At 48.4% G+C, this 27,772-nt stretch overlaps 7 protein-coding genes across 22 annotated transcripts in view; 5 read left to right on the forward strand and 2 right to left on the reverse strand.

Annotated features, from left to right (window-relative positions):
* Positions 1-3,498, forward strand: part of LOC111079210 (myosin light chain kinase, smooth muscle-like) — a 26,769-nt gene extending 23,271 nt beyond the window's left edge. For 4 of the 7 annotated variants that reach the window (XM_041592065.1, XM_022374305.2, XM_022374303.2 and 1 more), the window contains 7 exons: positions 214-488; positions 558-1,082; positions 1,143-1,484; positions 1,546-1,647; positions 1,704-1,881; positions 1,997-2,714; positions 2,785-3,498. In XM_041592065.1, the coding sequence (XP_041447999.1) occupies positions 214-488; positions 558-1,082; positions 1,143-1,484; positions 1,546-1,647; positions 1,704-1,881; positions 1,997-2,714; positions 2,785-3,137 (2,493 nt within the window). In that variant the 3' untranslated portion in view covers positions 3,138-3,498. The remainder of the gene's footprint in view (positions 1-213; positions 489-557; positions 1,083-1,142; positions 1,485-1,545; positions 1,648-1,703; positions 1,882-1,996; positions 2,715-2,784) is intronic. The other 3 variants (XM_022374291.2, XM_022374294.2, XM_022374296.2) reach the window with 3 other exon arrangements.
* Positions 3,137-7,322, reverse strand: LOC111079215 (probable cytochrome P450 4aa1). Its single transcript, XM_022374310.2, is given in 5 exon segments — positions 3,137-4,464; positions 4,466-4,503; positions 4,577-4,960; positions 5,031-5,214; positions 7,078-7,322. Coding segments are annotated over 5 exon segments (1,560 nt in total). The 5' UTR covers positions 7,096-7,322; the 3' UTR covers positions 3,137-3,528.
* A 1,451-nt stretch (positions 7,323-8,773) lies between these two features.
* On the forward strand, positions 8,774-9,698 carry LOC111079218 (trypsin alpha-3). Its single transcript, XM_022374316.2, has one exon. The coding sequence runs from the start codon at positions 8,801-8,803 to the stop codon at positions 9,584-9,586; it is 786 nt and encodes a 261-aa protein (XP_022230008.2). The 5' UTR covers positions 8,774-8,800; the 3' UTR covers positions 9,587-9,698.
* Positions 9,699-10,834: 1,136 nt separating this feature from the next.
* Positions 10,835-15,375, forward strand: LOC111079228 (myeloid leukemia factor). Of its 6 annotated transcripts, none has more exons than XR_002608326.2 (6): positions 10,911-10,987; positions 11,680-11,903; positions 11,967-12,504; positions 13,197-13,412; positions 13,762-14,100; positions 14,800-14,889. XR_002608326.2 is itself a non-coding variant. In XM_022374328.2 (5 exons), exons 1-5 carry the CDS (start codon positions 10,926-10,928, stop codon positions 14,924-14,926), a joined length of 1,167 nt encoding a protein of 388 aa, XP_022230020.2. In that variant the 5' UTR covers positions 10,835-10,925; the 3' UTR covers positions 14,927-15,375. The 6 variants fall into 6 exon arrangements, 3 of the variants coding, with proteins under 3 accessions (XP_022230020.2, XP_022230018.2, XP_022230021.2); XR_002608324.2 differs by lacking the exon at positions 10,911-10,987 and adding an exon at positions 11,441-11,618; XM_022374328.2 differs by lacking the exon at positions 13,762-14,100 and having other exon boundaries at positions 10,835-10,987; positions 14,800-15,375.
* Positions 15,376-15,634: 259 nt separating this feature from the next.
* Positions 15,635-18,829, reverse strand: LOC111079229. 2 transcript variants are annotated; one of them, XM_022374331.2, is made up of 2 exons: positions 18,769-18,829; positions 15,635-16,564 (listed from the first exon to the last, which is right to left on the reverse strand). In XM_022374331.2, exons 1-2 carry the CDS (start codon positions 18,812-18,814, stop codon positions 15,693-15,695), a joined length of 918 nt encoding a protein of 305 aa, XP_022230023.2. In that variant the 5' UTR covers positions 18,815-18,829; the 3' UTR covers positions 15,635-15,692. The 2 variants fall into 2 exon arrangements, with proteins under 2 accessions (XP_022230023.2, XP_022230022.2); XM_022374330.2 differs by lacking the exon at positions 18,769-18,829 and adding an exon at positions 16,625-16,736 and having other exon boundaries at positions 15,642-16,564.
* Positions 16,789-19,161, forward strand: LOC111079227 (death-associated inhibitor of apoptosis 2). Its single transcript, XM_022374325.2, has 3 exons — positions 16,789-17,318; positions 17,373-18,390; positions 18,451-19,161. The coding sequence occupies exons 1-3, from the start codon at positions 16,941-16,943 to the stop codon at positions 18,537-18,539; spliced, it is 1,485 nt and encodes a 494-aa protein (XP_022230017.1). The 5' UTR covers positions 16,789-16,940; the 3' UTR covers positions 18,540-19,161.
* A 517-nt stretch (positions 19,162-19,678) lies between these two features.
* Positions 19,679-27,610, forward strand: LOC111081571. 4 transcript variants are annotated; one of them, XM_022377667.2, is made up of 8 exons: positions 19,679-19,908; positions 22,802-23,787; positions 23,853-25,072; positions 25,170-25,337; positions 25,417-25,696; positions 25,758-26,542; positions 26,611-26,846; positions 26,912-27,610. In XM_022377667.2, exons 2-8 carry the CDS (start codon positions 22,917-22,919, stop codon positions 27,474-27,476), a joined length of 4,125 nt encoding a protein of 1,374 aa, XP_022233359.2. In that variant the 5' UTR covers positions 19,679-19,908; positions 22,802-22,916; the 3' UTR covers positions 27,477-27,610. The 4 variants fall into 4 exon arrangements, with proteins under 4 accessions (XP_022233359.2, XP_022233361.2, XP_022233362.2 ...); XM_022377669.2 differs by having other exon boundaries at positions 23,856-25,072; XM_022377670.2 differs by having other exon boundaries at positions 23,856-25,072; positions 25,173-25,337.
* Positions 27,611-27,772: the final 162 nt, after the last annotated feature.

Here is a 27,772-nt window from a genome sequence, read left to right on the forward strand (position 1 = left end):
TACCCTTAGCTTAGCTGTGGCTCTTGGTATGGGCACAGCCCAGACCAGACTGTGTCACGATCAGCTTGCGGTATTGACGTATGCCGCCCGGCTACGTAATGGTTGCAAACCGCAAATGCGAACCGAGACGAACGTGTTTCTGTGCGCCACACGAAGGTTGGCCCAGAGCTTAACTCACACACACTAACCCATGTATATATCTCTCTTTCACAGTGCCGTGCCATTGTCGAGGGCTCCCATGTGACTATCCGTACGAGCGCTCAACAGTCGACGCTCTACATAACGGACATCTCGGCCGATGACAGCGGCAAGTACACGGTGGAAATAATGAATGACTATGGCGTGGAGGCGGCGGCCGCCTCTGTGGCCGTTGAGGGACCACCAGAGCCACCCAGCGGACAGCCGAGTGTATCCCTCGGACCAGATCGCATGGCGGTGGCCTGGTGTGGACCGCCCTACGATGGCGGCTGCATGATCACCGGCTTCATGTGAGTATCTGGCGCAGATCTTTCCCCACAAAGCAAACTAAATGGCTGTTCCTTCTTTTCTTGGTGCAGCATTGAAATGCAGAGCTGCGATCCCGTGGACTGTGATAGGGAGAACGATGAATGGCAGCAGGTGGCACGCGTTGTGGACACCCTGGCCTACACCGTCAAGAATCTGCAGCCCCAATTGCAATACAGATTTCGCGTGCGCGCCGAGAACATACACGGACGCAGTGCGCCCAGCCAGCCCAGCGAACTGGTGCAGATGAGCAGCAGGCAGTGCGCGGCGAGGGCGGAAGAGACGGCCACCGTGGACTATGGACAGGCGGTGAGCGTGCAGTCTGGCGGAGATTTCAAGGCGCGCTTCGAGGTCATCGAGGAGCTGGGCAAGGGCCGCTTCGGCATCGTGTACAAGGTGCAGGAGCGTGACCAGCCGCAGCAACTGCTCGCCGCCAAGGTGATCAAGTGCATCAAGTCGCGCGATCGCCAGAAGGTGCTCGAGGAGATCTCCATCATGGGATCGCTGCAGCATCCCAAGCTGCTCCAGCTGGCCGCCTCCTTTGAGAGTCCGCGGGAGATTGTCATGGTGATGGAATAGTGAGTAGATCAAGTGGTTCCTGATCGAGTGTCATCTACATACATCCTGTTTATCCTTAGTATCACCGGTGGGGAGCTGTTCGAGCGTGTGGTGGCCGATGACTTCACCCTCACGGAGCTGGACTGCATTCTGTTCCTGCGTCAGGTGTGCGAGGGCGTGGCCTACATGCACAGCCAAAGCGTTGTCCACCTGGACTTGAAGCCGGAGAACATCATGTGCCATACACGGACCAGTCACCAGATCAAGATCATTGACTTTGGCCTGGCCCAGCGACTGGACACGAAGGCGCCCGTCCGCGTGCTCTTCGGAACACCTGAATTTATACCCCCAGAGATCATTAGCTACGAGCCCATCGACTTCAAGTCGGACATGTGGAGCGTGGGCGTCATTTGCTATGTGCTGTGAGTGAGCCAATCCACCGAGTAAATTCCCTGGTACTCATCGCATTTGTATCCATTCCAGGCTCTCTGGCCTTTCGCCCTTCATGGGCGACACCGATGTGGAGACCTTCTCGAATATTACCAGAGCGGACTACGACTACGATGACGAGGCCTTTGACTGCGTGTAGGCATTGAGCTGTCGATTAAAGCGTATTTCTTTTACTGATCACCCGTCCATAGTTCGCAGGAGGCCAAGGACTTTATCTCCCAGCTGCTGGTGCACCGCAAGGAGGAGCGCCTGACCGCCAAACAGTGCCTGGAGTCCAAGTGGCTGTGCCAGCGCCACGATGACAATCTCAGCAACAACAAGATCTGCACGGACAAGCTCAAGAAGTTCATCATTCGACGCAAGTGGCAGGTTAGTAACATCCCCGCCTGCTGCTCCCACAAATCCTAACCAACTGCTGCTCCTTTTTTGTCCTTGCCTAACTTGCCTGCTTGCCGCTTTGCTGCTGCGCCTGCTGCTTATCCAGAAAACTGGAAATGCTATTCGCGCTCTTGGACGCATGGCCACGCTGTCGGCGTCGCGAAGGAACTCTGCCATCGCCATGGGAGCCCTGAACAGTCCGCGACCCTCCATCTCGGGCCTGGGAATGCTGAATGCCGCCAGCGCACTGGTCAGTCCTGTGGGCACGCAAATGTCGTCGCTGCACGAGGAGGAGGACGACTTCAGTGTCGAGATGCCGCATGTGGAGAAGCGGTATGCCCACGGAGCCCTGAAGCTGCGCGACAAGTCGCAGTGCAGCGAGCGTAGCGACTCGGGCTACAGCGAGTGCTCCAACTGCAGCCTGGGAGCCACCGGCGTCGGCGCCCAGGAGACGCTGCTCCTGTCACTGGCCAAATCCAAGCTGGAACAGATTGCCAAGGCGAGCATTAGTCCGCTGCCAGTGGTCCTGGACACACCTGAGAGTCCCATCACCCTGGAGCTGCCACCCAAAGGCGAGCCCATAATGCGCTCCGACTTCACCAACACCATAAAGATGCGAAAAAAGTCGCTGGAGGACAATGCCGCGCGCGAAAAACCAAAGCTGCATGCCAAGCCCCCGTGCGAGTCCTCCAAGCTGAAGGTGTCCCAGCTAAAGGACAAGTTCCAGCAGTCCAAAACCGCTTCCGCTGCTGCTAACAAACCCAAGCTTGCCCCAGAGCCCAACAAGATCACCAAAGTCGCCAGCGTGGGTCGCATCGCTCGAAGTAACTCACATCTGAACCCTGAAGCCTTGACCCACAACTAACTCGAGTACTTTTTCTCCATTTATGCCAGCAGAGGAGCCAGGGAAAACCGGAAGCAACAGCAGCAGCAGCAGCTCCACTAAGACAGCAAAATCAGCTCAAACCCGATCCATGCCTAGTTCACCGCTGCCCCAGCGTGCTGCCACGCCGACGCGGCTGATGAGCCAACGTGTCCGTGAGGCGACCGAGCGTCTTTCCCAACAGCACACGGTGGCGAGCGCTCAGCGGCACAATGGCAATGGCAATGGGAACAGTAACGGCAACAGTAACAGCAACAGCAACAGCAATGGCAACGGTAATGGAAACGTCCCAGAGAGCAGTCGCGAGTCACGTGCGCGACGTCTCATCAATAGATTCAACGAAACGAAACATATCACGTCCTAGATTTATGTCGCTTAAATGCCGACAAACATAACTTTATTATTGCAGAAATCATTTGCTTAGACAAGACCCCAGAAGAAACTCTACGAACACTCGAATATGAATATGAATGCGAATGCGATTGCGATTGCGAACACGGGGTTAGAACGCCCTCATCCCACATCCCACATCCCACACCCCAGCCACAGCCACACCATAAACACACATGTAATACACATCCACATCTCTGATCAGATCAGGCACCCCGTGTCCGAAACGGGGGCAAGCACTGTACTTAGGCTAGAGGAGAAGCTAAATATTTAAATTATTGTATCGATTTATATACATACTTATTTACCATACTAATTAAAGTTAATGTAACGAAGAATTAACACCTCGGCAGCAGCCGACAGCCCTACAGTCCGTAGCAATCGCTGTCGCGAGTCTGCGAGATGGGATTATCGCGTGGCTTCAGCCGCACCCAAAGCCCACCGGAGGCCCTCAGAGTGATGCGATAGGAGACATTGAATGTGCTCTTGCCGGCTACCGGCAGCAGCTGGAAGCTGCGCAGCAGCCGCGACACAATCGTCTTCATCTCCATGATGGCAAACCGATTGCCGATGCAGTAGCGGGGTCCGGCGCTGAACGGGATGAAGGCGTACGGATGCCGATCCTTAGAGTTCTCTGCAGAAAAGCGCTCGGGGTTGAATTTCTCTGGCTCGGGGTAGATGTGTGTCAGACGGTGGGTGGCATAGGGGCAGATGAATATGTTGCTGCCCGCGGGCAGAGTGTGGTCCGCCAGACGCACCTCCTCGCCCAGCTTGCGGGCGATTAGTGGCACTGTGGGATACAGCCGCAGCGCCTCCTTTATGCACATCTCCAGGTAGCGCATCTCGCGCAGATCGCTCATGGTGGGCGCCCGATCGCTGTAGTCAAATATGCGCTCCAGCTCCTCGTGGCACTGCTCCTGGCAGTCGGCATTCTGCGCCAGCAGGAAGATGGTGAAGGCCACGGCGCCGCCCACGGAGTCCTGGCCGGCCAGCATGAAAGTGCAGGCCTCGTTGACGATGTCCTCCTCGGTGAAGTCGGGATTGCTCTCGGATATCTCGATCATGTAGTCCAGCAGACACTTCCGCTCGGCATTGTTGTTGCCGGTGTTGGCCAGAATCTCGCGCCGAATCTTGATCATCTGGCGGGTGAAGTCGTGGAGGCGCTTCTTCTGGTTGAGCTCATCGTTGGCCAGCTTCGTCCAGTGGTAGATGCCATCGAACAGCAGCCAGGGATGTGAGAAGCGGGTGGGTATCATGAGTTTGCCCTGGCGAAAGGGCGACTCCTCGATGTTGACCGGATCCAGGCCCTTTCTTTTTGATGGGCACACCCAGAACGGCCTCTGCAGAACAGAAGATTGAGTCAGAATCAGTGGACAAAGGGAAGGGAGCTGCAAGGAAAGGAAAGGAACTCACCATTTAAGATGTCCACCACACAGTTGTTCACAATGCTGACGATGTTGAGATCAGTGCCCACCGCGGAGGTACCGAGCGCCTCGTACAGCGACTGCGAGGCATCCACAAAGGTGTCAATGAACTTCTCCAGCAGGCTGAGGTGGAATGCCGGTTGGATGAGCCTGCGGTGGGTGCTCCACTTGAGGCCGCTGCTGGTTATGAGGCCATCCCCCAGGAAATTGTGCATCAGCTGGTAGATGAATACCTTGTTGGTGTGCTTCTGCGAGGACAGTATGACCTGCAGATCCTCCGGCTGCAGCACCACAAAAAAGGGAAAGAAAACCACCCAGATCCGCACCAGGGATCCATACAGATCGAAGGCCTTGGCTGCTTGATTTTTCATCACTATGGAGGCGACAAAGACAATGACAATCAAAGGGAATACCCATACTGGTATTTGATAGTTTAATCTTACAGTCCTTATCCTTGATGAGCAGACAATTGCCCAGAATGGGCAACGTTGGCGGTCCCGACAGTCGCAGCGACAATATCACCGATCTCAGATACGTCTCCAGGTGGGCATAGAACGTGTAGATGCTCAGGCTGATCACCAGCACGGCCAGTATCGAGCATAGCTCTGACTTGGTGGCGCGTTCCAGCTGCGGATGCAGGCATTCAAGTGTTAAATTGCAGTGATCTGTCAATATTATATTGTGTTTGCCATTTTCTAGTGTGTTTGCCTAACCTTCAATGCATCGAAAATTGGCCCTTGCGAAGCTCAAACTATTTGGTATAAAATTAACTTAACTGGTAATGGAACGTGGGGTTGCCATGGACTGATGGACTGATGGCAGAGATGCCCTTGCCTCGTGTCGCAAGTAGTTGTCAAACACACACTCACACTCGCACTCACACTCGCAATCGGAATCACAACGAAAGTACAAGTTATGTATCTAACGAAGGTGTAAATTGATTGAGACAACACGGCGTATGGGCGATGGGATGATCCACCTCAAGTACGTGCAGCATTTGAGATTGATTAAATCACTCGAAGGCAGCCTACAGATACGAGCACATCAGCAAGTATCTTTCGCTCCCTAGCGCACTACGTGCTCTGGTCTGGTTCGGTATTGTGTGTGTTGTTTTTTGGGGCCTGTTTGTGTGTCAGTGGTGCAACAGGTTACGATTAGCGGTGGCAGCCAAAACAATAACCAGTCGCTGGCCAAAAAGATGACAGATGCTAATGATGATCACCAAGGCAGGGACAAGTATTGTTGGCATTTTTCCCACATGCTACACAATCGGAAACACCTCCGTCGCATCTTCCTGTCAACCCCAACTCCTGCCCCAAAGAGCTTTGTTCAGTTCTGGGCTTCAACAATGGGATATACATATCGTACGATATCCGTAAACGGTGACGCCTCTTAATGGCTTTAAGCCAATATATCGTAGGGGCTTTCATGGCCAACTGCACATCAGTCGTAAACTGACTTTTATGGCTACTCAACGGCAATATGATTGCTTTTAAATTCAATTAAAAAACCATATGAATTCATTGTACGAGTATTATTCAAAGGATGAACAAAAATTCGAGTCCTGCATCGAACAGAAATAGGAGAATCTTGGTAGGTAACCAAAGAGTAACCAAACAAACGCTAGCTTGCCATAAGAATTTAAAAAAAATTGATTTTAAGACTTGATTATCCTACGGTGGGGCATAATCTGTAAGCTCACAAATTAACAGAAGGTGCGCTGAGTAAGCGCCAAGGGAACTTGAATATTCTTTGCCCAGCGAATGATATCCTCCAGGCATTGAACATCAACATCCCAAGGACAATTATCAAAGTAAGACGCCACATTTGAATTGCTACGTTTAAAGTGGATGTTTTTAGTCGCTGCCCACTGATGAAACCCAAACAGGGAGAACATTTTGAAATTTTAAATACGATCAAAAAACGATTTGCAATTAGAAGCTTCCAAGGGTAACGTCCGCTCCCACACCACACCAAACCAAACCACGACAAAACAAATCACATCACAACAGCGGAACCCAAATCTCTATTTGATCTTCTTAGAAAATATTTACCCGCCAGCCAATGAAGCATCTCCGCTCCATGGGGAAGGCTTCCGCTTTTTTTTTTCTTCTGGCTGTTTTTGGGCAAGGTAAGGTACGAGTCGACGGTATCCAGGCGAAGCTGTGTGCAGAACCGAGCTGCCTTGTTTGTCTAAACATTTGGCACTTGATCACTAACAAATGCACATCATGATTATTTCTCACTAATTTCATAAATTATCATAATCGTCTTTGAAGCGGGACCAGGCCTCAGCTATGAACCAAGCATAGGCCTCGTTATAGGTCCAACAGCACAAAAAGAATTCCATTTAAAAGCGATACAAGTCGAGAATGAGCCGAGAGTGGACAGATCACGATGAGATAATCCAGAATCTGTTTGCAAATTCCTGTTTCCTACGTTCTGGAAGTACTTTCTGGGAGTACTTTCGATTTAATTTACTTCACTCACCACTTTTTCCACAAACATTTTCAAACACTTTCTTTTCGAATTCTTTTACTGAAGTTTCTGCAACACATCAATCATAGGGACACACATAGAAGTGATTTGCTTTGCTTTGGGTAGAGTTGAGTCCTTGCCGCCGACACTCTGTGCCACACGATTCCGGTAATTGGCTTTTTTTTGGGCGGGTTATATGTATTATGTATCCGGTCACAGCTGCCGACAGTTGAGCTTCAAATGCGGGATCTCCAGCGGCATGGCGTCTACTTATAACCGATTTGGTTCGATCAAGCTCGTCTTTCGAGTACACATACAATACACACACGGTGCCGCACTGTGCCGAAAAAAAAAGTCGCACAAAATACTCATACTCGTACTCGTAGTCGTACCTTCAATAGCGTGCGCGTACGCGTACGTGTACGTGTACGTGAGCCGGGGTCTCCAACTACGACGGATCGAAGTGGCTCCGTGAGAGAGGGGGCAAATATTGTAGGCAGTAATTGCTAACTAGTCGGCTCTTGAAGTGCTAAGTAGCTAGAAGTGGAAGTAATGCTGCCTGCAAGTTAGTCAAGTGGCATGCCAATCAATTAACCATTTTTCTCAATCTTTGTTTTCTCTTGATATATGGCTATCCCATCCCATCCCAGCCTATGCCTATACCTAAGGCATTTCAGCTACTCTTTAGAGCTGGTTTTAGCCACTCTACTGCGTATCAAGAGTACACACATTGTTGGATATAAGGAGTAGACCCTCCAGCTAATGGCAGAGGTGAGTCGCGTGTCGTTAAAATGCACTTTGGGCTCAAGCCACAGCCTCCGCTCCGTAAGAGTTCTGTTCCCCTACCAATTACCAGTTACGTTACATCAATTTAATTATATTTACATATTCGTCACAATTTGCATATCATTAAGCTTTGAGCTTTTACCGTCCATCACATATGCCCACCCAGTTGCATATTCGGGAATCATTTCCGCGAAAATTCAATTTGAACAATTCATTTTTTGGGCAAATAACAAGTTAATATATCTAATGCTTTGTACGCCCCCAAGTTTGTTTATTTCCACTAAAAAAAAATGGGATTCTTCATCTTCAAAGTCAAATTCCCAGAAATTCCACATTCGTAATATTAGTTTTTGGAATTCGCTTGCCTTTCCTCAATCGTTTTCTTTGAATCATACAATTATCATTATGATTACCGCCGTGATTGGGTTATCGGTTCTTGCTTAGCGTTCCAGGTACTTTCCACCTTACGTTTAGCTAATATTATTTAAATCTGGTCACCGACGCCCGCCTCTTATCTTTTCCGAGGTGTAGTGTACCGATTTCGACACCAAAGATTACATGGCTAGACGAGACATCTTCGTCAGCGCCAGGGTAAAGTTCGATTAGCAAAGAAATACGGCCATGACTCAAGCAAACCATTTTGCTTTGCTGATAATCTCCTTTCTCTTGGGGGAGGCAATTAAATATAATTGTTTTGGCTTATTGTGGAAAGGTCTTTAGAAGACTACCGACCAGCACAGCACTGTTTATGGATGGATATAAAAACACATGTGGCTGTGGGTCCCATAAACTTTACTATATCGAAGCTAAATTTTATGGAAATCCAGAATTGAACTGCTATCGAAGGATGATCGCGATATTCGTGGTTTTGGTCAGCGATAAGCAGGGGGGGCAGACTTCTATATAAAACCCCCGAGTCGAACGAATTTATTTCTTTAAACTGTGCAAAATGTCGCTGCGCTTGGGACTAATAGTTGTGGGTCTGCTATCCCTGGCAGCGCTCGGCTGCCGATCCGCCTCAATCAGCAACCGCATTGTGGGTGGAGACCAGGCGGACATTTCGGACTTCCCCTACCAGGTGTCGGTTCGCCTGGAGACGTACATGCTGCTACACATCTGCGGTGGCAGCATCTACGCCCCCAATGTGGTGCTTACGGCCGCCCACTGCATCAAGGGACGCTTCGCTTCGTACATTCGCATCGTGGCGGGACAGAACTCGATTGCCGATCTGGAGGAGATGGGCGTGAAGGTCAGCAAGCTGATCTATCACAGTGGCTACAACAAGAAGACCTTTGTGAACGACATTGGCTTGATCATAACGCGAGAGCCGCTGGAGTACTCGAGCCTCGTGCAGCCCATTCCCTTGGCATTGGAGGCACCTCCGACGGGAGCACATGCCGTTGTCAGCGGCTGGGGTAAGCGTACTGAGGAGGACGAGGCGTTGCCCGCCTTGTTGCGTTCCGTGGAGCTGGAAATTGTCGACCGTAGTGCTTGCGGCGACCAGTACCTGACCAAACAGTACACCATCACCGAAGAAATGCTGTGTGCCGGCTACTTGGAGGGAGGCAAGGACTCCTGCAATGGTGACTCCGGTGGCCCATTGGCTGTGGATGGTGTGTTGGTGGGCATCGTGTCGTGGGGGGTTGGCTGTGGCCGGGAAGGATTCCCCGGGGTGTACACCAGTGTCACCTCCCACACGGCATGGATCGAAGAACAGGCTGCGCCATACCTTTAAATTCGAGGGAACTTGAAGAGCTGCAAGCGAACAAAATAACCGAACAAATTATTTAGAAAATATTAAATTATCATAATTATCACCTATAATAAACAACAAATGAGCATTTAAATCTGAAAAGTGTTTAATTGTAAGCTATAAATTAATTTTAAATTATAAATTTTAAAGTATCCACAATCAGTTTTGGTGGCTAAAAATGATCCTTTTAATAATAGATACCTACTATATTAAATAAACTCTAGATAATATTAAAAATCTATAGATTTTTTTCGTCATATTTCAGACGGTTTATTTAAGGAAAATCGAATCTATTGTATTCATGTGATTTCTTATAAAATAATATTATAGATACAAATTCACGTATTCGTATTCATTAGCAGCATTGTTGTGGAACTTTGGCACGAAAGGAGCAACATGTCTGAATACCTTGGGAAAATGGATATTATGCAGAAACTAGTCAGTCTCTGTTTTAAGGATATTAACGAAATTTTGCAGCCTACGGGTAAAAATAATAGGTATCAGAATCGGGATAAATGTATTTATAAAACATATGCATGGTAAGAATCATGTCAATCTAGGATAAAATCATTATTAATGTTTCAGTGGGGCTTGGAACAACAAATTTAACATCAATTAAAGGAAACAAGGTATATAAAAGTCCATACGTATAGAAGAAACTTTGTTGACCAGCAACACTGACGTCCTGTTTAGTCAACATTTTCATTTTATGCCTTGGCCGTTTTTGTTTGAACCTTATTAGGTAAAAATCGAATAAAAAGGAGTTCTGAAAACTAGCCAATCTTGTAGAAAATTGATATATCTATCGGACAAAACTATTTTTTTAGCTAGTAATATTAAACTGAATATCAAAATTATGAAATACGATTTCAATTAATCCAATAGAACATTAACCCATTGTCGAACAGGGGGGTATTTAATATTTGCACGAAATTTAACATATTTTGCGCATAACAGTTGAAATATGTCGGTGGTCATTTTTGTTTTGTAAGTAAAGAGGAGGATGTGGCTACAAGGAGCCTTTACAAACAGTATTATTTTCCGCGGTTTAACAAAGGGTGCTCAACTTTTTAAATAGAGGGGTATTAAGTGGGTTAAGTCACGTTTGATCGCCAGACTGCCCTGGTTTTCTTATGGTATTGTATTGTATTTTAAATGGTATTTCTCGAAACTGAAATGGTATTTCATAGTATTTATTTTATTTGCCGGATGGTATTTTTATCGTTATCGTCACGGTCACGCTGCCGCGGTCACACTGTTTTATATTTGCGTTCGAGAAAAATCTGCTTCTAAAACTAAAAGACGATAAAAAACAAATAAAATGTCACTTTTCGGTGCATTGGGATTAATGGGCGACTTCGATGATGATTTGGGACTAATGAAGTAAGTAGAAACCACCTTTCTAGCCAGCCTAAACGGTCTGCAGCTAGCTGTGTACCTACATATATGTGTATTTGTGATGCTCGCTGTGGCGTCTGAAAACGAACCAGAGTGGGCATAAAATGGTTTATTACATACAGATATAGGTTTTGGCACTGGTTAAAAGTTAATCTTGTTAATTTGCTGGGGAAATTGTGACCAATTGACAGATACGTGCAATACTTTGTATTTTCACGTGTGTGCCAGTTTGTGTGTGGGTGTGTGTGTGTGCAGCATGCGTGAAAAGAAGACGTAATAATCGATAATTTAAAAAGTGCGACCGAAGGCAGGGAGGCCCTCAATCAATGCATTAAAATGCATTTGCTTCGTTTGTTTCCGCGTCATGCTAGCAAACGCTCTAACGAATGTCACACAAAGGAGGGGGCCCACCAGAGTGTTTTAATTTATCGTATCATTATGTTCCAATAGTTCACATCGCCAAAAAAATCAAGTTTAAATTTCTTAGTTTTTGGGAGGCCAGCATTTATGTTTTGTTTAGATCGTGACAAAGAATGAGTAAAAAGTCGAAATCGAAGAGAAACTCTCGTAGAGGAAGACTAAATGAGTACCACGAAGACGGGGAAATGGAAGAAGAGTATGCTGAATGTTTGCTAAATTACAAAATGTTTTAATAATTTCCATTAATCAATCATCAGCAACCACATGAACCATACCATGAATGCCATGGGCATGCAAATGCGGTCGATGAATCGCTTGATGAACACGTTCATGCCGGATCCGTTCATGCAGGGATCGCCATTCGATCCTGGATTCCAGCAGGGCGCCTTGATGGAACGGCCCCATCAAATGGCTGCTATGCCAGCTATGGGAATGTTTGGCATGCCCATGATGCCCAATTTCAATCGTTTGCTAAATGCCGGTAAGCCCTGATCAGACCTGAACAACCATCAATATAAATGCTAATGATCCTTACTTTAAATAGATATTGGCGCCAATCCTGGCGCTTCGTTTTGCCAAAGCACCGTGATGACTATGTCATCGGGCCCCGACGGCCGCCCACAGATCTACCAGGCCAGCACCAGCACCAAAACTGGCCCAGGCGGCGTTCGCGAGACCCGCAAAACAGTCCAGGACTCGCGCACAGGCTTAAAGAAAATGGCCATCGGTCATCACATTGGGGAGCGCGCCCACATCATTGAGAAGGAACAGGACATGCGCTCGGGACAGCTGGAGGAGCGTCAGGAGTTCATCAACCTGGATGAGGAAGAGGCCGAGCAGTTCGATCGCGAGTTTACCAATCGCGCCCATCGCGGAGGCGGTCCACACGGCCGTCATGGTGGCATGCAGGCCATTCGCGCACCTCCACCAGCAGCATCGACCTCTACGCTGACCATTGAGCCGGTCGATGATGACGACGACGATGATGACTGTGTAATCCAGGAGCAGCAGCCACAGGGCCGCTCGTCCGCTGGCCGCCAGTTGCCAACGCTGCCAGCACCTCCTACGGCTCTGCACGGAAGGTGAGTGTGTGTCCACAGAACGGTTTTACTGTGGCATGTACCTGCATCGATGCCACATTTTGCCCCAGTATGTGTACACCCAATACGTGTGTAGGTCGAGCAATTTGCGTAGTAGCATTTGATTATCCCCCAGACCCAACACCCCCACTTGTCTAACCCTCACAAAACTTGTTGCTAAATTGAAACGTTTGTATTTACTTGCAGATACAATTACTAAAATCTAACGTACATACAGTATATTTTACTAACTATCAGAAACAGAATTGAATTGCATATTATAAATGTCTGCTTTTACATTCCCAACAACGTTCAAAAACCAAAGAAAGCCAAACCAAACCAGAAAAGAAAAGAAAATATAACAAATAACGATCATATAACTATATATAACGAAAGACCAACACTGAGATGAGGTAGGCGGCACCTTCCAAGAAGATCAAGAACTTTTTCGTTTTATCAAATTTCTGCATTATTTTCCTTTAATTTGACCCCAAAGTCCCCTCTACTTCTTTATCGTGTACTCTACTCATTAATCGCAATCCCTCAATCCCACTTTAACGCGTTCTATGCAATGGACTGCCACGCCTCGCTATAATTACAGCCAAAATAGTTACCAAAAACACACCAAAGACTCGCCAAACGTATTGTAATATTTCTTCCAACTTTTCTTCGACTCCGATTCCATACTACGACAGCCGCAATGCTACAGCAGCAGCAACAACAACAACCTCGTCCTCCCCAGCGGTCCACGATCTATCGAACAACAACTACGTGAGCATCGGAAATTCGCGACGCGCCTACATGCGCAATGGGCAACACTTGGCCACTCCCCGTCGACCTCTGCGTACCCCCGCGTCCTCGCCGCTGGCCACGATATCCAGCGGCAGTCACAGCATTGCAGCCACGCCAAGGTTTGTTTCCCCAGCCAGCTCCAGCCATAGACAATCTGGCCGCCCAAGATTTGGCCTAATCTAATGACTAGCAGCAGCCTTACGTTACGTTCAAGTTCTATAGCTTACATTTTGTATATGCCTGCTTCGAGTTACATGCAAGAGATATTAACCCCCCACGTTCAAAGAATATATTCGGAAAACCGAACCGAACCAAACCAAACCCCATAATCGTCATGTGATGTCCGATCGACATAGTGTTTATCCCATGTAGCTTCCTTACATTCGCAATTTACATCTCTATTAATGACTTGTTGCTCTCTCTCCCTCTTCTCTACCATTACTTATTATGTACTTTCGATTTATGCAGAGACTGGCGTCTATATAACTCACGGTTCCATCGAAAGTAGAACAGAACTCAACCAAAGTAAACCAATACAAAAAATCAAAAACCGAAATCTTTTTTAATCTAAGCAGGCAATATTCATGTAACCAACCATATTTAACCCAAACAAAAAATCAACGCAAATACCAATGACAACAGCATTCGGCGTTCTGCGATCACCGTGCCGGTCCAATACTAACCCCCGATATGACGTTCGGCGGCGCCATCAATGCTACGCATCATCACAGCCACTCCAACACTCCAACCATCGTTTCGTCAACGTCAACGCAATGCAGCAGCTACGTGTTGTGCCACATGCTATGTGTAAGGCTGCCGCAACCAACTCTCCTCCCACCAAACACACACACCACACACAAACACCCACACACACATTTATCTCTCTATATACTCGCATAAGTATAACATCTAGTATGTGCTACAAAGCAAGACAAGCATGTAGCGGGTGCGAGTTGTCTTTTTGTCGTACTACACCCTAAACCCCCGAAAAGTGTCTCGCTAAATCCAAAAAAAAAACAACACACCGTATTCCGTAATCCTTCAGTTATCATCTGCGAGGGCCCACACGTAATTCGACTGCGCATTTGATTTACTACTTTACGTTTTACTCTGTTACGACGCCAAAATTCGAATTCATCGACGCTAATTTAAACGCAAAATTCAAACGTTGTTGTTGCTGCTGCGGCTGCGAATTGGTTGTGCCTACGACTGCCAGTGCCAGTGCCACCGCCACCACACTACGTACTTCTCTCACACTACTCTACTAACTGCGCGCGACATCCTGCTGCTCCTCCCTTCATCTTAATCATGCTTACTTATCACCAACCCTCGACGACTGCTATCTTCCCGCCATCATATTACCATTTACGTTCGAATTGGCCTGTCTACGAATGATTACTTACGTATACTTTGAGTCTTTTGTTTATGTTGGTTTTGCCTTACGAAATGATTTCATTTGACAATGTTACTAATTTGAGTTTATCTATTCTTCAATCCCATGACCAGCATACATTCACATCCTTATGCGGCACATCCAAGGCGCCAGCAGCGCCCCATGAAGAACAGCCACCACCACGCCACAGAAGATGGCGGCGAATCAAGTTCCAAGTCGGGCAAGCGGGCTAAGAAATAGAAGGAAAGCTCCAGCTGCAGCAAACCCACACAATTCCTCATCTCCAACCACACACAAGGGCACTCACATACACATACACACTGGAAAGCTAGCGCTGATCCTGTTCCAAAAGTACACCTAATTATAATATAGAAAAGATACACACACACACACACAACACAATTACACAGCTGTTTTGTGCGATCCTGCCTGCGTTGTCTTGGGTTATATATTTTGTCAATTGTAACTACACATAACTTATCTGTCTGCGACAGGTATCTGTTCCTCACCCCGACTTCGTGCCGACCCGCAGGCATGGCACATAAACCGCTGTGGCATTGTCACGCCGACGCTTCTACTAAAAGCACTCCCACTCCCCCCACAAAATTTACAAAACAGCGAAACTGAAAAACGAACACTTGAGTTGTACGATACTAATGAAAGGATATGGAAATGTCATTACAAAATTTCAGATTATCAATGATGGCAATTTTAAGTTTTACTTTTACTCTTTGGACAAATTCTCAAGTTTCCCTAGATTTGGTTAGACGCTAAGCTTTTATTACGGAGCGGAGATGACACACGAATCTAACTAATTTTGAAGGCTCTGCTCTGGGCATTACAATTAAAATTCCCCCCAAATATATATATCTATATATATAACTAAATAAGGCTTAAGTAACGTTGATGTGAATTTAATTAAACCATTAAATACATTACATTAGTAAATGTGAAGCGTATGTATGTACTTCGTTCCCGATAACCCAACCCCCCCCGCTTTGGCCTATTAGTCAACGACATCCATTTGCGTCTCCTCGGACTCTCGCCAGTTGCGCTGCACCATCGCCACCAGCTGCGTCCAGAAGACTGTGCCCCTCACATAATTGGCCAGGCATAGCAGAATAAAGGCCCAGGCCATGCCCAAGTAGTAGTCGGTCTGCACCTCTGGCGAATTGGCTAGGGGCTCGGTGAGCGTTCGCAGCAGGATTTGAGGATCTATGCTGTTGGGGTCTACGGTCCTTACGTTTGTGTGGCGCATGATGAATCTGCCAAAGGCGCGCTTTTCCGAGTCCGTCCAGGAGGTATCGTACTTGATCAACGGTCGTCCCTGATGGAAGATCATCAGCGTTGGCAGCGAGACAATGCCGAACTCGGCGTTGAAGGGGGTAAACTCGTACGCATCGATGTAGGCGACAGGCAGCGTGGGAAAGAGATGGGGCAGAAGGTTAATAACGGGCGCCACACGGGAGCACTCCAGGCTCGTGGCCGTGCAAAAGTGGACAACCACACAGCTGCCGTGCTCATGCCGCTTGGTGGCATTGCCAATGGGCTTAAGCAAGTTCACAATGTCCTTGGCGCTTTTCATTATCAGCAGCTTGGGCGCTGTGCCGTTGCCATTATCTGGCGCTGCCTCCGGCTGCAGGCACTTGATCATTATGGGCGGCTTGCGCTGCGGTGGCAGCTGTGTCAGGTGCAATATGTGCTCATCGTCTGGCGCACAAGTATAGCGATCCCCCAGCAGGGCGAAAGATTCGAACGAATACTCGCACTGGCCGCGAGATTGTCCCAGAGACTCCAATCCATTTCCATAGAGGCCAAAATATTGTAGGGCACTCAGAAGGCCGGAAATTTCAGCATTTGAGCGCGAGACATGGAGAACTGTAATAGTAAAAGTGAGCTGCTCAATTGTCTGATCCCAATATGGTTTAAAACACTTACATAAAAAGGTTAAAAAGGTTTTAAACAGATAATTGAACAGATTTTGATTCATATTTTGGTTTGTTAAACTAGGAGATTTATCGATAAAATAATCCCTCGAAAATATACCGAATTTTACCTAACTTTCATAGCATACCGTAATATACCTTGCTAGCCTATATCTGTTTTGCCTTATTTACGTTTTGGGGTGTCTGTCAAAGGAAAAATTGAAATCAATTTTAAATTCCAATTACATCATTGTAAGGGGACATACTTACACCAAAAATAAGAAGTTAGACAAAGACAGAAGTGAAGATTAGTTATTTGTGCGCCAACGATGACGGAAGCTCGACTGGAGCTGGAGAGCGTACGCACAGCCACCTTTGTGGAATGGCCTCTAAATGCCCCCGTCAGTGCCAAGGAATTGGTGACGAATGGTTTCTTTGCCACAGGGAATTGGCTGGAGGCCGAGTGCAACTGGTGTCATGTGCGCATCGATAGATGGGAGTACGGGGATCAAGTGGCCGAAAGACATCGACGCTGCTCCCCCATTTGCTCCATGGTGCTTGCACCCAATCACTGCGGCAATGTGACGCTGAGTCAGGAGAACGACAGCGAAGGCAACAGCATGGTGGATGGCGGTAATACCTCCCCATGTGCCTGTCCTGATCTGCTCGTGGAAGCGAACCGATTGCAGACATTCAAGGACTGGCCAGTAAGTCGAAAGAGATACTGTGAAAATGCATAAATCTCATTATTTTGCACCTAGAATCCCAATGTTACGCCTCAAGCTCTGGCCAAGGCTGGTTTCTACTATCTGAATCGCTTGGATCACGTCAAGTGCGTGTGGTGCAATGGCATTATAGCCAAGTGGGAGAAAAACGACAACGCTTTTGAGGAGCACCGACGCTTCTTCCCCAACTGTCCGCGTGTCCAAATGGGACCGCTCATCGAATTTGCTGGAAAGAACCTGGATGAGCTGGGGATTCTGCCCACCCAGCCCACCACCCAGCCACAGCGCCCAAAGTACGCCTGCGTGGATGCGCGAATGCGCACGTTCAACGACTGGCCCATTGGGAACATTCAGCCCCCCGTGCCACTGGCTCAGGCAGGTCTCTTTTATCAGAAGATCGGGGATCAGGTGCGTTGCTTCCACTGCAATATTGGGCTGCGCTCCTGGCAGAAGGAGGACGAGCCCTGGCACGAGCACGCCAAGTGGTCGCCTAAATGTCAGTATGTGCTGCTGGCCAAGGGACCAAGCTTTGTGCGCGAGGTGCATGAGACTATGGCGGCATCGTCTGGTTCCCAGATAGCAACGGCTCCAGCTCCCCATCTGGATGCCCTCATGGACGAGGGGCCGGCCAAAGAAGCCCTCGCCCTGGGCATAGATGGAGGAGTGGTGAGAAACACCATTCAACGCAAGCTTTCCAGCTCAGGCTGTGCTTTCGAATCACTGGACGAACTGCTGCATGCCATTTTCGACGAGGCGGGCTGCGAAACTGGCGTCGAGGTGCGGGAGCCTACAGAGCCAACTGCACCGCCCCTTGATTGCTGTCGAGCCACCACCAGCAAAGCGGCAGCAGCCTCCGAAGTCACCCAGATCAAGCCAGAGCCGGATGTCATTTCCCAGACACACATCTCGGAGCAGATGCAGAGAATGTCCCTGGCGTCGCCAAATGGCAATATTTCTCTGGAGGAGGAGAACCGCCAGCTGAAGGACGCCCGTTTGTGTAAAGTGTGTTTGGACGAGGAGGTTGGGGTGGTGTTCCTGCCCTGCGGTCACTTGGGTAAGTCATGCCATATCTGTACTCGCTGTTATCTCAAACTCAAACCCTCTCGCCCTGCAGCGACGTGCAATCAGTGCGCCCCCAGCGTGGCCAACTGTCCCATGTGCCGGGCCGACATAAAGGGATTTGTGCGCACATTTCTATCGTAGAGCAGCAGCCGCTGGCATATATCAATACACAGTACATATATTAGATAATTACTAAGGGTATTCCTTCCGTGTGTGTCTGGCAAGAACAGATGCTTCGAACTTTTGTTTATGTTCGGGTTCTGATTACCCAACGCCAAATTAAATTAATTTAATGAAAAAATAGTTCAAATAATCTGTTGGTCAGCTAATGGAAATGGAATACGAATACCTTTAACTATATAATACCTACTGAGTATATACCTGCAAAACTGCATCTGGTGATGGCGATCTATCATCCGTATTGATGTTAAATAACTGATAGGTTGCGGTTAAACGTTATCTACCCTTCACAGTCTATACAATACACTAAGATTAATCTTTCTTAAGAAGAGCAACACATCACAAAAACTTTAAGCAATCTCCTATCACTAGACGCCGAACACTACCAGTACTATCTAGCTGTGAAGGGTTGTACACAAGTCGCTGCGTTTATCACGTATCTTTATTTTGTTATTGTAATCCTATTAACAAGTGTGTTTTTTTGTTGATACTGTTTATAGGCCGCTGATAAGGTATAGACTACACATAAAAATATGAAATCTCGATTCGAATACGAAATATAAATATATATGTAAATGTTAAATAGGTGTCTTACTTGCCCCGCTCTTTAATTCAAATCGTGATCGATCACTATCGATTCGAATTGATTGGCTATAATTAATTAATTAAAAACAATGTCCATCTAAGAAAAATTCAAAATTAATGTTTCAAAGCAGCTTGTTAAAAATTCAAAATAGAAAATAGGGTATACAACTGTACATACGCACAGCTGAAACCTGGTTGACCAGCAAAATGACGTCACATTTCGTTTACTGCTTTGGCCGTTAATTTTTGAAGCTTATTATGAAACATCTAATAAAAAGGAGTTCTGAAAACTAGCCAAGTTTGTACAAAATTTATTAATAGATTTCATAAAATTATTATTTTAGGGCTGAGAGGGCTAACTAGCTAGAAATATTAAACCGAATATCAAATGCGAGGAATATCAACGTATACTGTCGTTTCCGTCAGTATATTTACGGTATATTTGACAAAGTATATTTTTGTATATTTATTAGAGTCAGGCGGTATATTTGAGCGATAAATCCGCGGTCACACTGATTTTCTTGAAGTTGCACTGCCAGTTCAAAAATTAAAAATTTTTTATTAACATTTTCTTGAAGTTGTGCGGTTGCAGAACGAAATTAACTCGAGTGTCGCCGCCTTGGTCGCGACGGTAGCACGCAAACAGAAACGAAACCCAACTCGAAAAAAAAAGCAAATTATTCTGATGAATTCAGAGGAAAACAAGATACAAAATATCAAAATTACCAATAGCGTGCACGTGTGTGTGAGTATTCTTCATATAAAAATACATCTAACTAAGAGTGTGTGCTAGTGCGAGTGTGAGTGTGTGACTGGTGCATTATGCTAACTGCTCGTACTAAGTGTGGGCGAAAGAGCGAGAAGGCGCGCTAGACCTGCGATTGTGTGGCAAGTTGCCCCACAACAGCTCCCTTTTGATTTGTTTCGTAAGTTTGGAATCTTCTTTCTTCTGTTTGTTTGTTCGTGGGCTTGGAAATGCGAGAAACAAAAGCAGCACACACACACACACACACACACACACATGGTCGTCAAAGGAGAGAGGAGGTGAGGTAGAGAGTGAGAGCACGACACGTATCGTATCTACAGATCTCACTATTTCTACCCGAAAGTAATACTACTTCCACACACACAGAGACACACATTAAAATGAAATCTGAAATGATGTTTCGGGGCTGGGGCGTGCTGCGCATACGCGGTGGTTCCATTCCGTTTTTCGGGTCAAACTCTTTTGGGAAAACAGCTGTGTGGTTCTTTTTTTGTTTTTGGATCGCTTAGGGAATGACCAATCCCCACTTAAGGTATTCCCCATTCAAGCCGCATTGGCAAATCCAGCAGCACTCAGCATTTCGTTATTTGTTTTTTTATTCCGCTGAAAAACAGTTATTCATAAGTAGCGGATAATGTGACTGTGCGTATTTATGTATGTATCTGTGTGTGTGTGTTTTGTTTTGTAAAAGCGATTTCCACAACGCAGAAAAAAACAAAAGCAGGGCATGGCAGGGCTCCCTTTCACGTTCCGTTCCCGTTCTGCGGTATGCCAAATGAGCAGATAAACAAATAAATAACGAAATTCCCGCTATCTCCATTGCTTATTCGTAGAGAATCTGCTGCCTTTTCTGTATACATTTGCACGATCGTTTGTTTTGCAATTGACCCATTGCTTTCCTCAAATATTGAACTTAATTGAACGTGCTGCTGCAGTTTGCAACATTCTGGCTGTTGCATTACTCATACATCAGACCCACCTCCCCTCCCTTTACTGCCCCGCAAACCAGGGCCAGCGTCAGCACCAGTACCAGTCAAGCCCCCGGGCTGGCTTCGCTGGAAAGAAAAACCTGGCAGCTGTCAGTTCTGTCTCTCTATCTCTCTCTAACCCTCTGTGGCGTCAAATAGGAAATGGCGCTCAAGCAAAGGAAAAAACGTGCTGCACTTTGATTTTCTTTTTGTAACCATAATAATAGCCATAGGGACAGACTGACTGGTGGCTCACATCGAAAACGGTACCATTCGGTGCTGCGTTGCAACCCCAGGTACACATACACAGCAACCAATGTGAGTGGAAAGGAAACCACACTTTGCAAGCATCGCTCGCGATCATAGGTTTTTTCATTGGAGCTAGTACGTGGTGCGGTGCGTCGTGTACCCCAGCATTAACTAGTTTTATTTTGTTTGTTTGGTGAATGTCAATTTCATTGTAAATTGCATTAAAATTGCAACGAAAAGAAAACAAGTTGTTAGCCGCTTTTGCCGTTTGGCAGCTGGGTGTTGCCATTTTTTAGCCCCCACCGAAGGTCATTAGCAAGGTTTATTAAATAAAGGTGTAAGGCGCTCCAGGTGTCCGCTTAACAAAGTTTTTTTTTTTTTGCCACCAATTGAAGTGACTTTTACTATGTCTGGTTACAATTGGCATTTTGGATGCTTAAACGATTTTTCCTTACCGTCTGTTCAATATACCTTGATCATTCGGAGCATAAATGACCGTGCGGACAGAGTTGCCAATTGCCAAACTGCATTTTCAAACGGCAGCACTAATTGTCTTGTTTGCCTTTATTTCTCTGACATTTGATGCGAAAAAACGAGAGCAGCGGCGAAATTTAACGGTACGTCTCCCCAGAGACCCGTAATGTCTGTCGTCCAGCCCCGTATAGAGAATGAGTGTGCGAGAGAGGGAGGGGTGGAGGGCACGGGTAGTGGAAAGTGTGTGTGAATATGCGATCAATGGCATCTGTTCGCTAAATAATTTGACCTCTCAAGTCAACAATTAATATATGGACGCTGCTTATTCTATTAGCCGGAGACAACTGCATACTATACTACTCCTCCTAACAGGTTAACTGATTTTCTTTGTGTGCGACAGCCCTAATGCGATGCGATGCTGTGCGGTTGCGGTGCGGTGCCTATCCGATCTCTTTAAAGTTAATGTTTTTTTTTTTATGGCCCCAACAAAACAGCGACTGCGACAAAACTCTGTGAAGGTCACGGTTATACATATGCAAAATCGACCGAAACAAGAAAACCAGACCCCAGAGACTCTGTGATTCAGCCAGATTTCTCGACTTGAGACTGAAAATACGGCGGGCAGCGGCAGCGGCAGCGTCCGAAAAAAGAAGAAATAAAACACAGAAATTTGACTTTAATCGAGGTAACGTGCCAGAGCGGCTTGAGTGCCTAGTCTGCCGCTCCGGTCCCCCGAACCAACACACGCCACTCCCTTTTCAGATTGTTTATATGTATGCACATATCATGGATGAAAAAAAGAGTTATTAACGGAAGTACATTCACCTGATCAGTTGAATGAACATGCGCTATCCGCACTGTTTGTTTCTACTTCGCTCTCTCTCTCTCTCTGTTTCTCTCATACTATACCCACATATGAAATTATTTATTATATTTTTATTTTCTCGACCATTTGCGGCTGTCACAAAACGGACAGCTGGGGGGTTCACCCACGTGCAAACAATCGTAAAAGCTGAGAGCACGCGCTTGTTTGCATTTGATTGCACATTTTTGCATATAATGCAGGCTAATCTAATCAGATCTCCACTGACCGCTGACCTATCTCAATGGCCAGATAGTGCATAAAGATCGTTAAAACAGCACTTTAGTAACTTAACTAAGTTGCTTCTTCTTTTTTGCAGGACCAATTTGAATACACAGCCCCTGCTCAACACTGGGCCCAGCAGCAGGATAACAACAGACGCCGCTTGCCAACACACCAGCCCCAGAAATCAGCTGTGCGGCAATGCAAACAAAATGAACAATAAAGAACAAGCAGCAGGCCGGGGGGAATTCAAACGCAATTCAAATGCCTACGCTAGTCTACCACCCACACCATCAACATCCTCCTCGTCAGCAGGTGCATCCACAGGACACACAGCGGGCAAGCCGCGCAGACAGCAGCAGCAAAAACAAAAACAACAACAACTGGAGCCCGAACGTTATGGACTCTCGCACAGCCTCTCGAGCGAATCGATGCGCCAGGCCTGCGACTATTACGACGATGAACTGAGCGACGAGGATCTAATTGAGATCCAGCAAACACCACAGGGCTTCCATCAGCAGAAGCAAAAATCAAAGCAGAAGCAGCAGCTGCAGCTGCAACCCATTAGCTTTAAGATGGAGATAAACGAGGACGATCGAAGTGCCTTCTGTGGCAGCCAGGACATGCAGCCGCCGCCCCTGAGTACGCCCATCAAGCGAGATCAGGGCGACACGAATGAGGCCGAGCTCTGTGTGCTGAATGAACTGGACGCCATACTGGACGTGCACGGTGCCTCGCAGCTGAATGGCACCCCCTCTCGCAACACCTCCCCCTCGATGAACAGCGGCAGTGACGATGACAAGGTGGAAGACTATCTGATGGATCTGGACAACTATCTGGAGGAAATGGACAATGCCCTGAGTCGAGAGGACTCTTTGGTCATCATCGATAGTCACTCAAGCCTAAACCGAGAGCCGCGAACACGCACCCTGCCGCTGAGTAGGAAACGAAAGGCACACAAGAAGTCTCCCCTGGATGAGGATGCCACCTCCAGTGGCCTTATGGGCGACGGAGACTTCCAGCGGGAGCATCAAATACGAAAGACCTTTAGCTGCTCCCTGAGGCCCAGCACAAGCCAAGCGGGTAAATTGCACAACCAACAAATCGGTAGAAATCAATAACTTACATAAACTTTGTTTTTCCTGCAGCAGCCTGCTCAAGTGCCGCCTCCCTGGACGCTTCACTGGAGGAGCCAGTCGCAGACGTGTGGCTTCGTCAGTCCTTGCGACGCGCCATGGAGCAGCAGCCCCCAGAGCCAGATGAGACCAAAGCCACAGTGGGGGAAGAAGATGACTTGCCCACATTGCTAGTGGATTTGCCGCCCAGTCGGGAGACGGATATGCGTCGTTGCTTCTCGCAGGGCGATTGTCAGACCCACCAGCAGGAACCGCAACAGTATGGCTCGGAGATGCTCACCGAGGCGCACATCTTTGATAATTTGCTCCAGAACGAACAGCGGACGGCGGCGCGAGCCTCCAGCGAGGAGCGACCCCGGCAATATGGTCGCCGCCTGGAGGGACCTCCCACACCGTCTCGTGGAGCCACAGTTGTGGGACAGAGCCGGCCGCAGAGTGCACCAACGAGGGTGTATCTGCCCGAGCCGGAGACGCCAACGCATCAAATGATGACCACGTGCTCGGAACTGAGCTCGGCCCGCTCCTCCCGCATGCCCAGCCCCCTGTCCCTGGTCTCGGATAGCAGCAGTAGTTCGGTGAGCACGACCCACGATCAGGAGGATCGGGATCAGGACCAGGTGGAGCTGCAGGCGCAGAGCACCACCATGTGCAGTGCCAGCAGCACCACCCCCTTGGAGCCGCTTCATCTGCCGCTGAGAGAGAAATGCGGCTTCAACAGCCACTGGCCCCATGCCGGCAGTCGCACTCTGGCCCTGATGGCCTGCACCCTCGGAGTCTTCAATTTGTGCCGCTTTGCCGTGCTCACCATGAACTATGGCGGCAACTTTCTGCTCCAGTTCCTGATGCTCTCCATCATCTTTGGCATCCCGCTCTTCTGGCTGCAGATGTGCCTGGGAGCCAAGATTCGTGCCGGTCCCGTCTCCATGTGGAAGATCAGTCCGATCTGCTCCGGCGTGGGCATTGCTCTGGTGATGGTCCAGTGCTTCCTGGCCATCTACTCGACGGTGTCGATTGCCTGGATACTGGTCTATCTGCGGGATGTCTTTCCCACAGCCGAACGCATCGGCTACCGCTGGCAGGAGTTGGCCTTTCCCTATCGCTACGACACGGCCAATGCCACCGGTAATCTCACCCAAACGGTGGCCGAGTACTTCAATATTGTGGTCCTGCAGCGGCTGCATCTGGCCAAGCATACGGATGCGAGTAACGTGCGCTTTCATGTCAACGATCGGGTAGGTGATCCGCCCTCGCTCCCTCTCCCCAACCACTCTCCACAATCCTTCCACTTCCTCCCCCCCGATCTAACCGACTAACTGCCTCTCCTTTCAGCAGCTGGCCTTCTACCTGGCACTCATCTGGGCGGGCGTTTTCCTCATACTCTGCAAAGGACTGAAATCTCTCGGCAAGTTTGCATATCTCATCAACACCTTGCCCCTGCTGGCCCTCATGGTGGTGACTGTGAAGTTTCTCTATGTCGTGGATCCCACAAAGCTCCAGGTTCGTCTCGTCCCTTATAAACGCTCCTCTCTGGCATTTCTATAACACATTTCTGTACGTTTCTGTGTGCGTTTTGTAGAACATTTTCGCTGCCAGCGATTTTGATGAGTTTCTGGTGAACTCCAACAGCTGGACGGCGGCCACACAGGAGACCTTCCTCACATGGGGCCTGCTGGGCGCCTCGGTGATAGCCATAACCAGTCGGACCCATGCCAGTGCCTCAAAGCTGACCCTGCGACGCGATGCCATTGTCCTGGTGCTGCTCACCTTTTTGGGCTTGGGGCTGATGGCCCTGCTGGCCCTATGCTGTGCCCAGATTCTCTGGCAGCATGGCTACGTCTATGTGCCAGGATCCTTTGGTGAGTTTAAGAAGAGAATATACAGAATAGAAAACTAATTGAAATTCAATTGCTTCGCCAGAAAAACCCGACAGCTATACGTCCGTGTACTCGCTGCAATCGAACACCAATCCCCAGCTGCTGTCGTATCCACGCTCGCTGGTGCCGCACTATTCGTCGTTCATTGGGGAGACGTATCGTCGGAATCGAACCATGATTCACATTGAGAGCGGCTTCCAGGCCCTGCGCTTCATCACCGAACTCTTTCCGGCCGTTCTATCGCTGGCCAGTGAGAGCATCTCTTGGGTGTGGGCTGCGGTGGCGTTTGCCCTGTTCGCGTGCTTTGGCTTGGCCCAGTTGTGTGTGATGTGGAAGCCCATCTCGAGTGCTTTGGGCAACTCGACCAGCTCCGTGCTGCTGAGCTGCGTTACCGGGCTGCTGCTCAGCATTCCGTTTGCCACCGAGGTGGGAATTTCGATACTGTATTACGTGGACTTTCTGCTGGGCGGTTCCTGGTTTATACCCATCATCTGGACGGCTCAGATATTTGGTGTGTTCCTGATACGCGGTCGTCCCTACAATGGCGATGACTTGGTGAATGATCTGCGCATGTGCGGCTCCATGTCCGCTTTCCTGGCCCTCTCCTGGAATGTTCTGCTGCCTATTGGCCTGATCACGCTCTCGGTGGTCGACTACAAGGCATCGCTGTCGAATCAGTTCTACTACTGGCGCGGCAAGTCGTACTTTAGCTACTGGCTGCGAAAGACGGGCAGCCTCATCCAAATTGGCATTGTTTTGGTCATTCCCGTTACGGCCATCATCCAGATCTATCGGTATTTGACCCACGGACCTCCCGACATCCTAGAGGTAAGCCTGAGCTTCGGAATAACCTGGGAAATCTTTCATTAATGTCCGATTTATCTGCCACTTTGCAGCGCATTCAACTGCTGTACCGACCGCCGGAGGAGGGAGACGAGCCGCGACGTCCTTCGGCCCGCCAGAACGCAACCCAGGGCCGTCGCAATGCCGCCGGCCAGCAGCAAGACAATGGGCAGCTTGACGCCCAGAATGATGCCCCGCCCAAGTACACGCCGCCGCCATCGTACACCACAGCGACCGGAGCTCGTTTGGCCAAGCTTCTGCGCCAGAGCATTAGACGCAGCGTGCGCAGGTAAAGAGTACAAATCTCGCACAGATCCACTCCCAGATGATAGCCAGAGTATTCCCCATCCACAGAGTACTCGGAGATTCTTCCAGGCGCACGCGACCCGTGCTCAGCATCGATGCGGAGTCTGGATCGCCGGTGGCACCGCCCGACTATCTGACCATACTAACCAATCCAGCGGGCAGCAGCTCCAATGCAGAGGCAGAGCTATCGCCAGCTGGCAGCAGCAGTGGCAGCAGTCCCGAGTCGATTGAGATTGGGCAGCGACCCAGCCATGCCAGCTATGCACAACGTTCGCAGTCCCTAGGCCGGAAGCTGCATCGGCCAGGCTCAGAAACGGTGTCCACCTCGGCCATGGCCACGTTGGAGCGGCGTCCATACACCGCCGAGGATGTGGTAACCATTTTGCGCTCCTCAGTGCGTCATCGCCAGCCGCCGCTGCCCCGTCAGGGAGGGGCTGCAGGAAGTGGCATTGCCAACACTTTGCCACGTCCGCCTGCGACGGCCATGTCCACGCACCTAGAGGACGCCTCGTTCCGCTCCATCGAGAACCTGGTGCTAAATGCCGAGCCACCGGACCGGACGCCCGGCGTGGATGTGGACGAGTGTGCGCAAAATAATACATCTGTGATTTAATTGACTAATTTCGTGTCGTACAGAAGCGAACTCTGCTACGATCCACATATCTGCTTGCTTTTTTAGACTTGATTAGCGCTAGTTATACAAATACGAATATTACTTGTAGTTATGCGAATAATAATGAAAAGAACTAAACATTAACCGACTGAATTAGCGTCCGACAGCTGACATAACCGGTCCTTAAGTCTGTGAGTTGTTCGTTGATCTCAAACCTACCTACCTACCTACCCCCGTGTCACATATTTCATGCTTATGGATCGGATCTGTCGTCTGTCGACGCAGTTGCCCCTAAA

Source organism: Drosophila obscura, unplaced genomic scaffold, assembly GCF_018151105.1.
Source record: "Drosophila obscura isolate BZ-5 IFL unplaced genomic scaffold, ASM1815110v1 contig_17, whole genome shotgun sequence".
NCBI classification, from domain to species: domain Eukaryota; kingdom Metazoa; phylum Arthropoda; class Insecta; order Diptera; family Drosophilidae; genus Drosophila; species Drosophila obscura.

What these genes read in the sequence shown, in the direction of transcription:
- LOC111079218 (XM_022374316.2), top strand. Translation starts at nt 8,801, where the DNA reads ATGTCGCTGCGCTTGGGACTAATAGTTGTGGGTCTGCTATCCCTGGCA.
- LOC111079228 (XM_022374326.2), top strand. Translation starts at nt 11,536, where the DNA reads ATGAGTAAAAAGTCGAAATCGAAGAGAAACTCTCGTAGAGGAAGACTA. An exon ending in GACGGGGAAATGGAAGAAGA is followed by an intron (nt 11,619 to 11,679) that starts GTATGCTGAATG and finishes ATCAATCATCAG; the next exon opens with CAACCACATGAACCATACCA. An exon ending in AGCATTGCAGCCACGCCAAG is followed by an intron (nt 13,413 to 14,799) that starts GTTTGTTTCCCC and finishes TCCCATGACCAG; the next exon opens with CATACATTCACATCCTTATG.
- LOC111079229 (XM_022374330.2), bottom strand. Translation starts at nt 16,676, where the DNA reads ATGAATCAAAATCTGTTCAATTATCTGTTTAAAACCTTTTTAACCTTT. An exon ending in AACCTTTTTAACCTTTTTAT is followed by an intron (nt 16,565 to 16,624) that starts GTAAGTGTTTTA and finishes TTACTATTACAG; the next exon opens with TTCTCCATGTCTCGCGCTCA.
- LOC111079227 (XM_022374325.2), top strand. Translation starts at nt 16,941, where the DNA reads ATGACGGAAGCTCGACTGGAGCTGGAGAGCGTACGCACAGCCACCTTT. An exon ending in AGACATTCAAGGACTGGCCA is followed by an intron (nt 17,319 to 17,372) that starts GTAAGTCGAAAG and finishes TTTTGCACCTAG; the next exon opens with AATCCCAATGTTACGCCTCA. An exon ending in CCTGCCCTGCGGTCACTTGG is followed by an intron (nt 18,391 to 18,450) that starts GTAAGTCATGCC and finishes CTCGCCCTGCAG; the next exon opens with CGACGTGCAATCAGTGCGCC.
- LOC111081571 (XM_022377667.2), top strand. Translation starts at nt 22,917, where the DNA reads ATGAACAATAAAGAACAAGCAGCAGGCCGGGGGGAATTCAAACGCAAT. An exon ending in CTATGTGCCAGGATCCTTTG is followed by an intron (nt 25,697 to 25,757) that starts GTGAGTTTAAGA and finishes TTGCTTCGCCAG; the next exon opens with AAAAACCCGACAGCTATACG. An exon ending in GACCTCCCGACATCCTAGAG is followed by an intron (nt 26,543 to 26,610) that starts GTAAGCCTGAGC and finishes GCCACTTTGCAG; the next exon opens with CGCATTCAACTGCTGTACCG.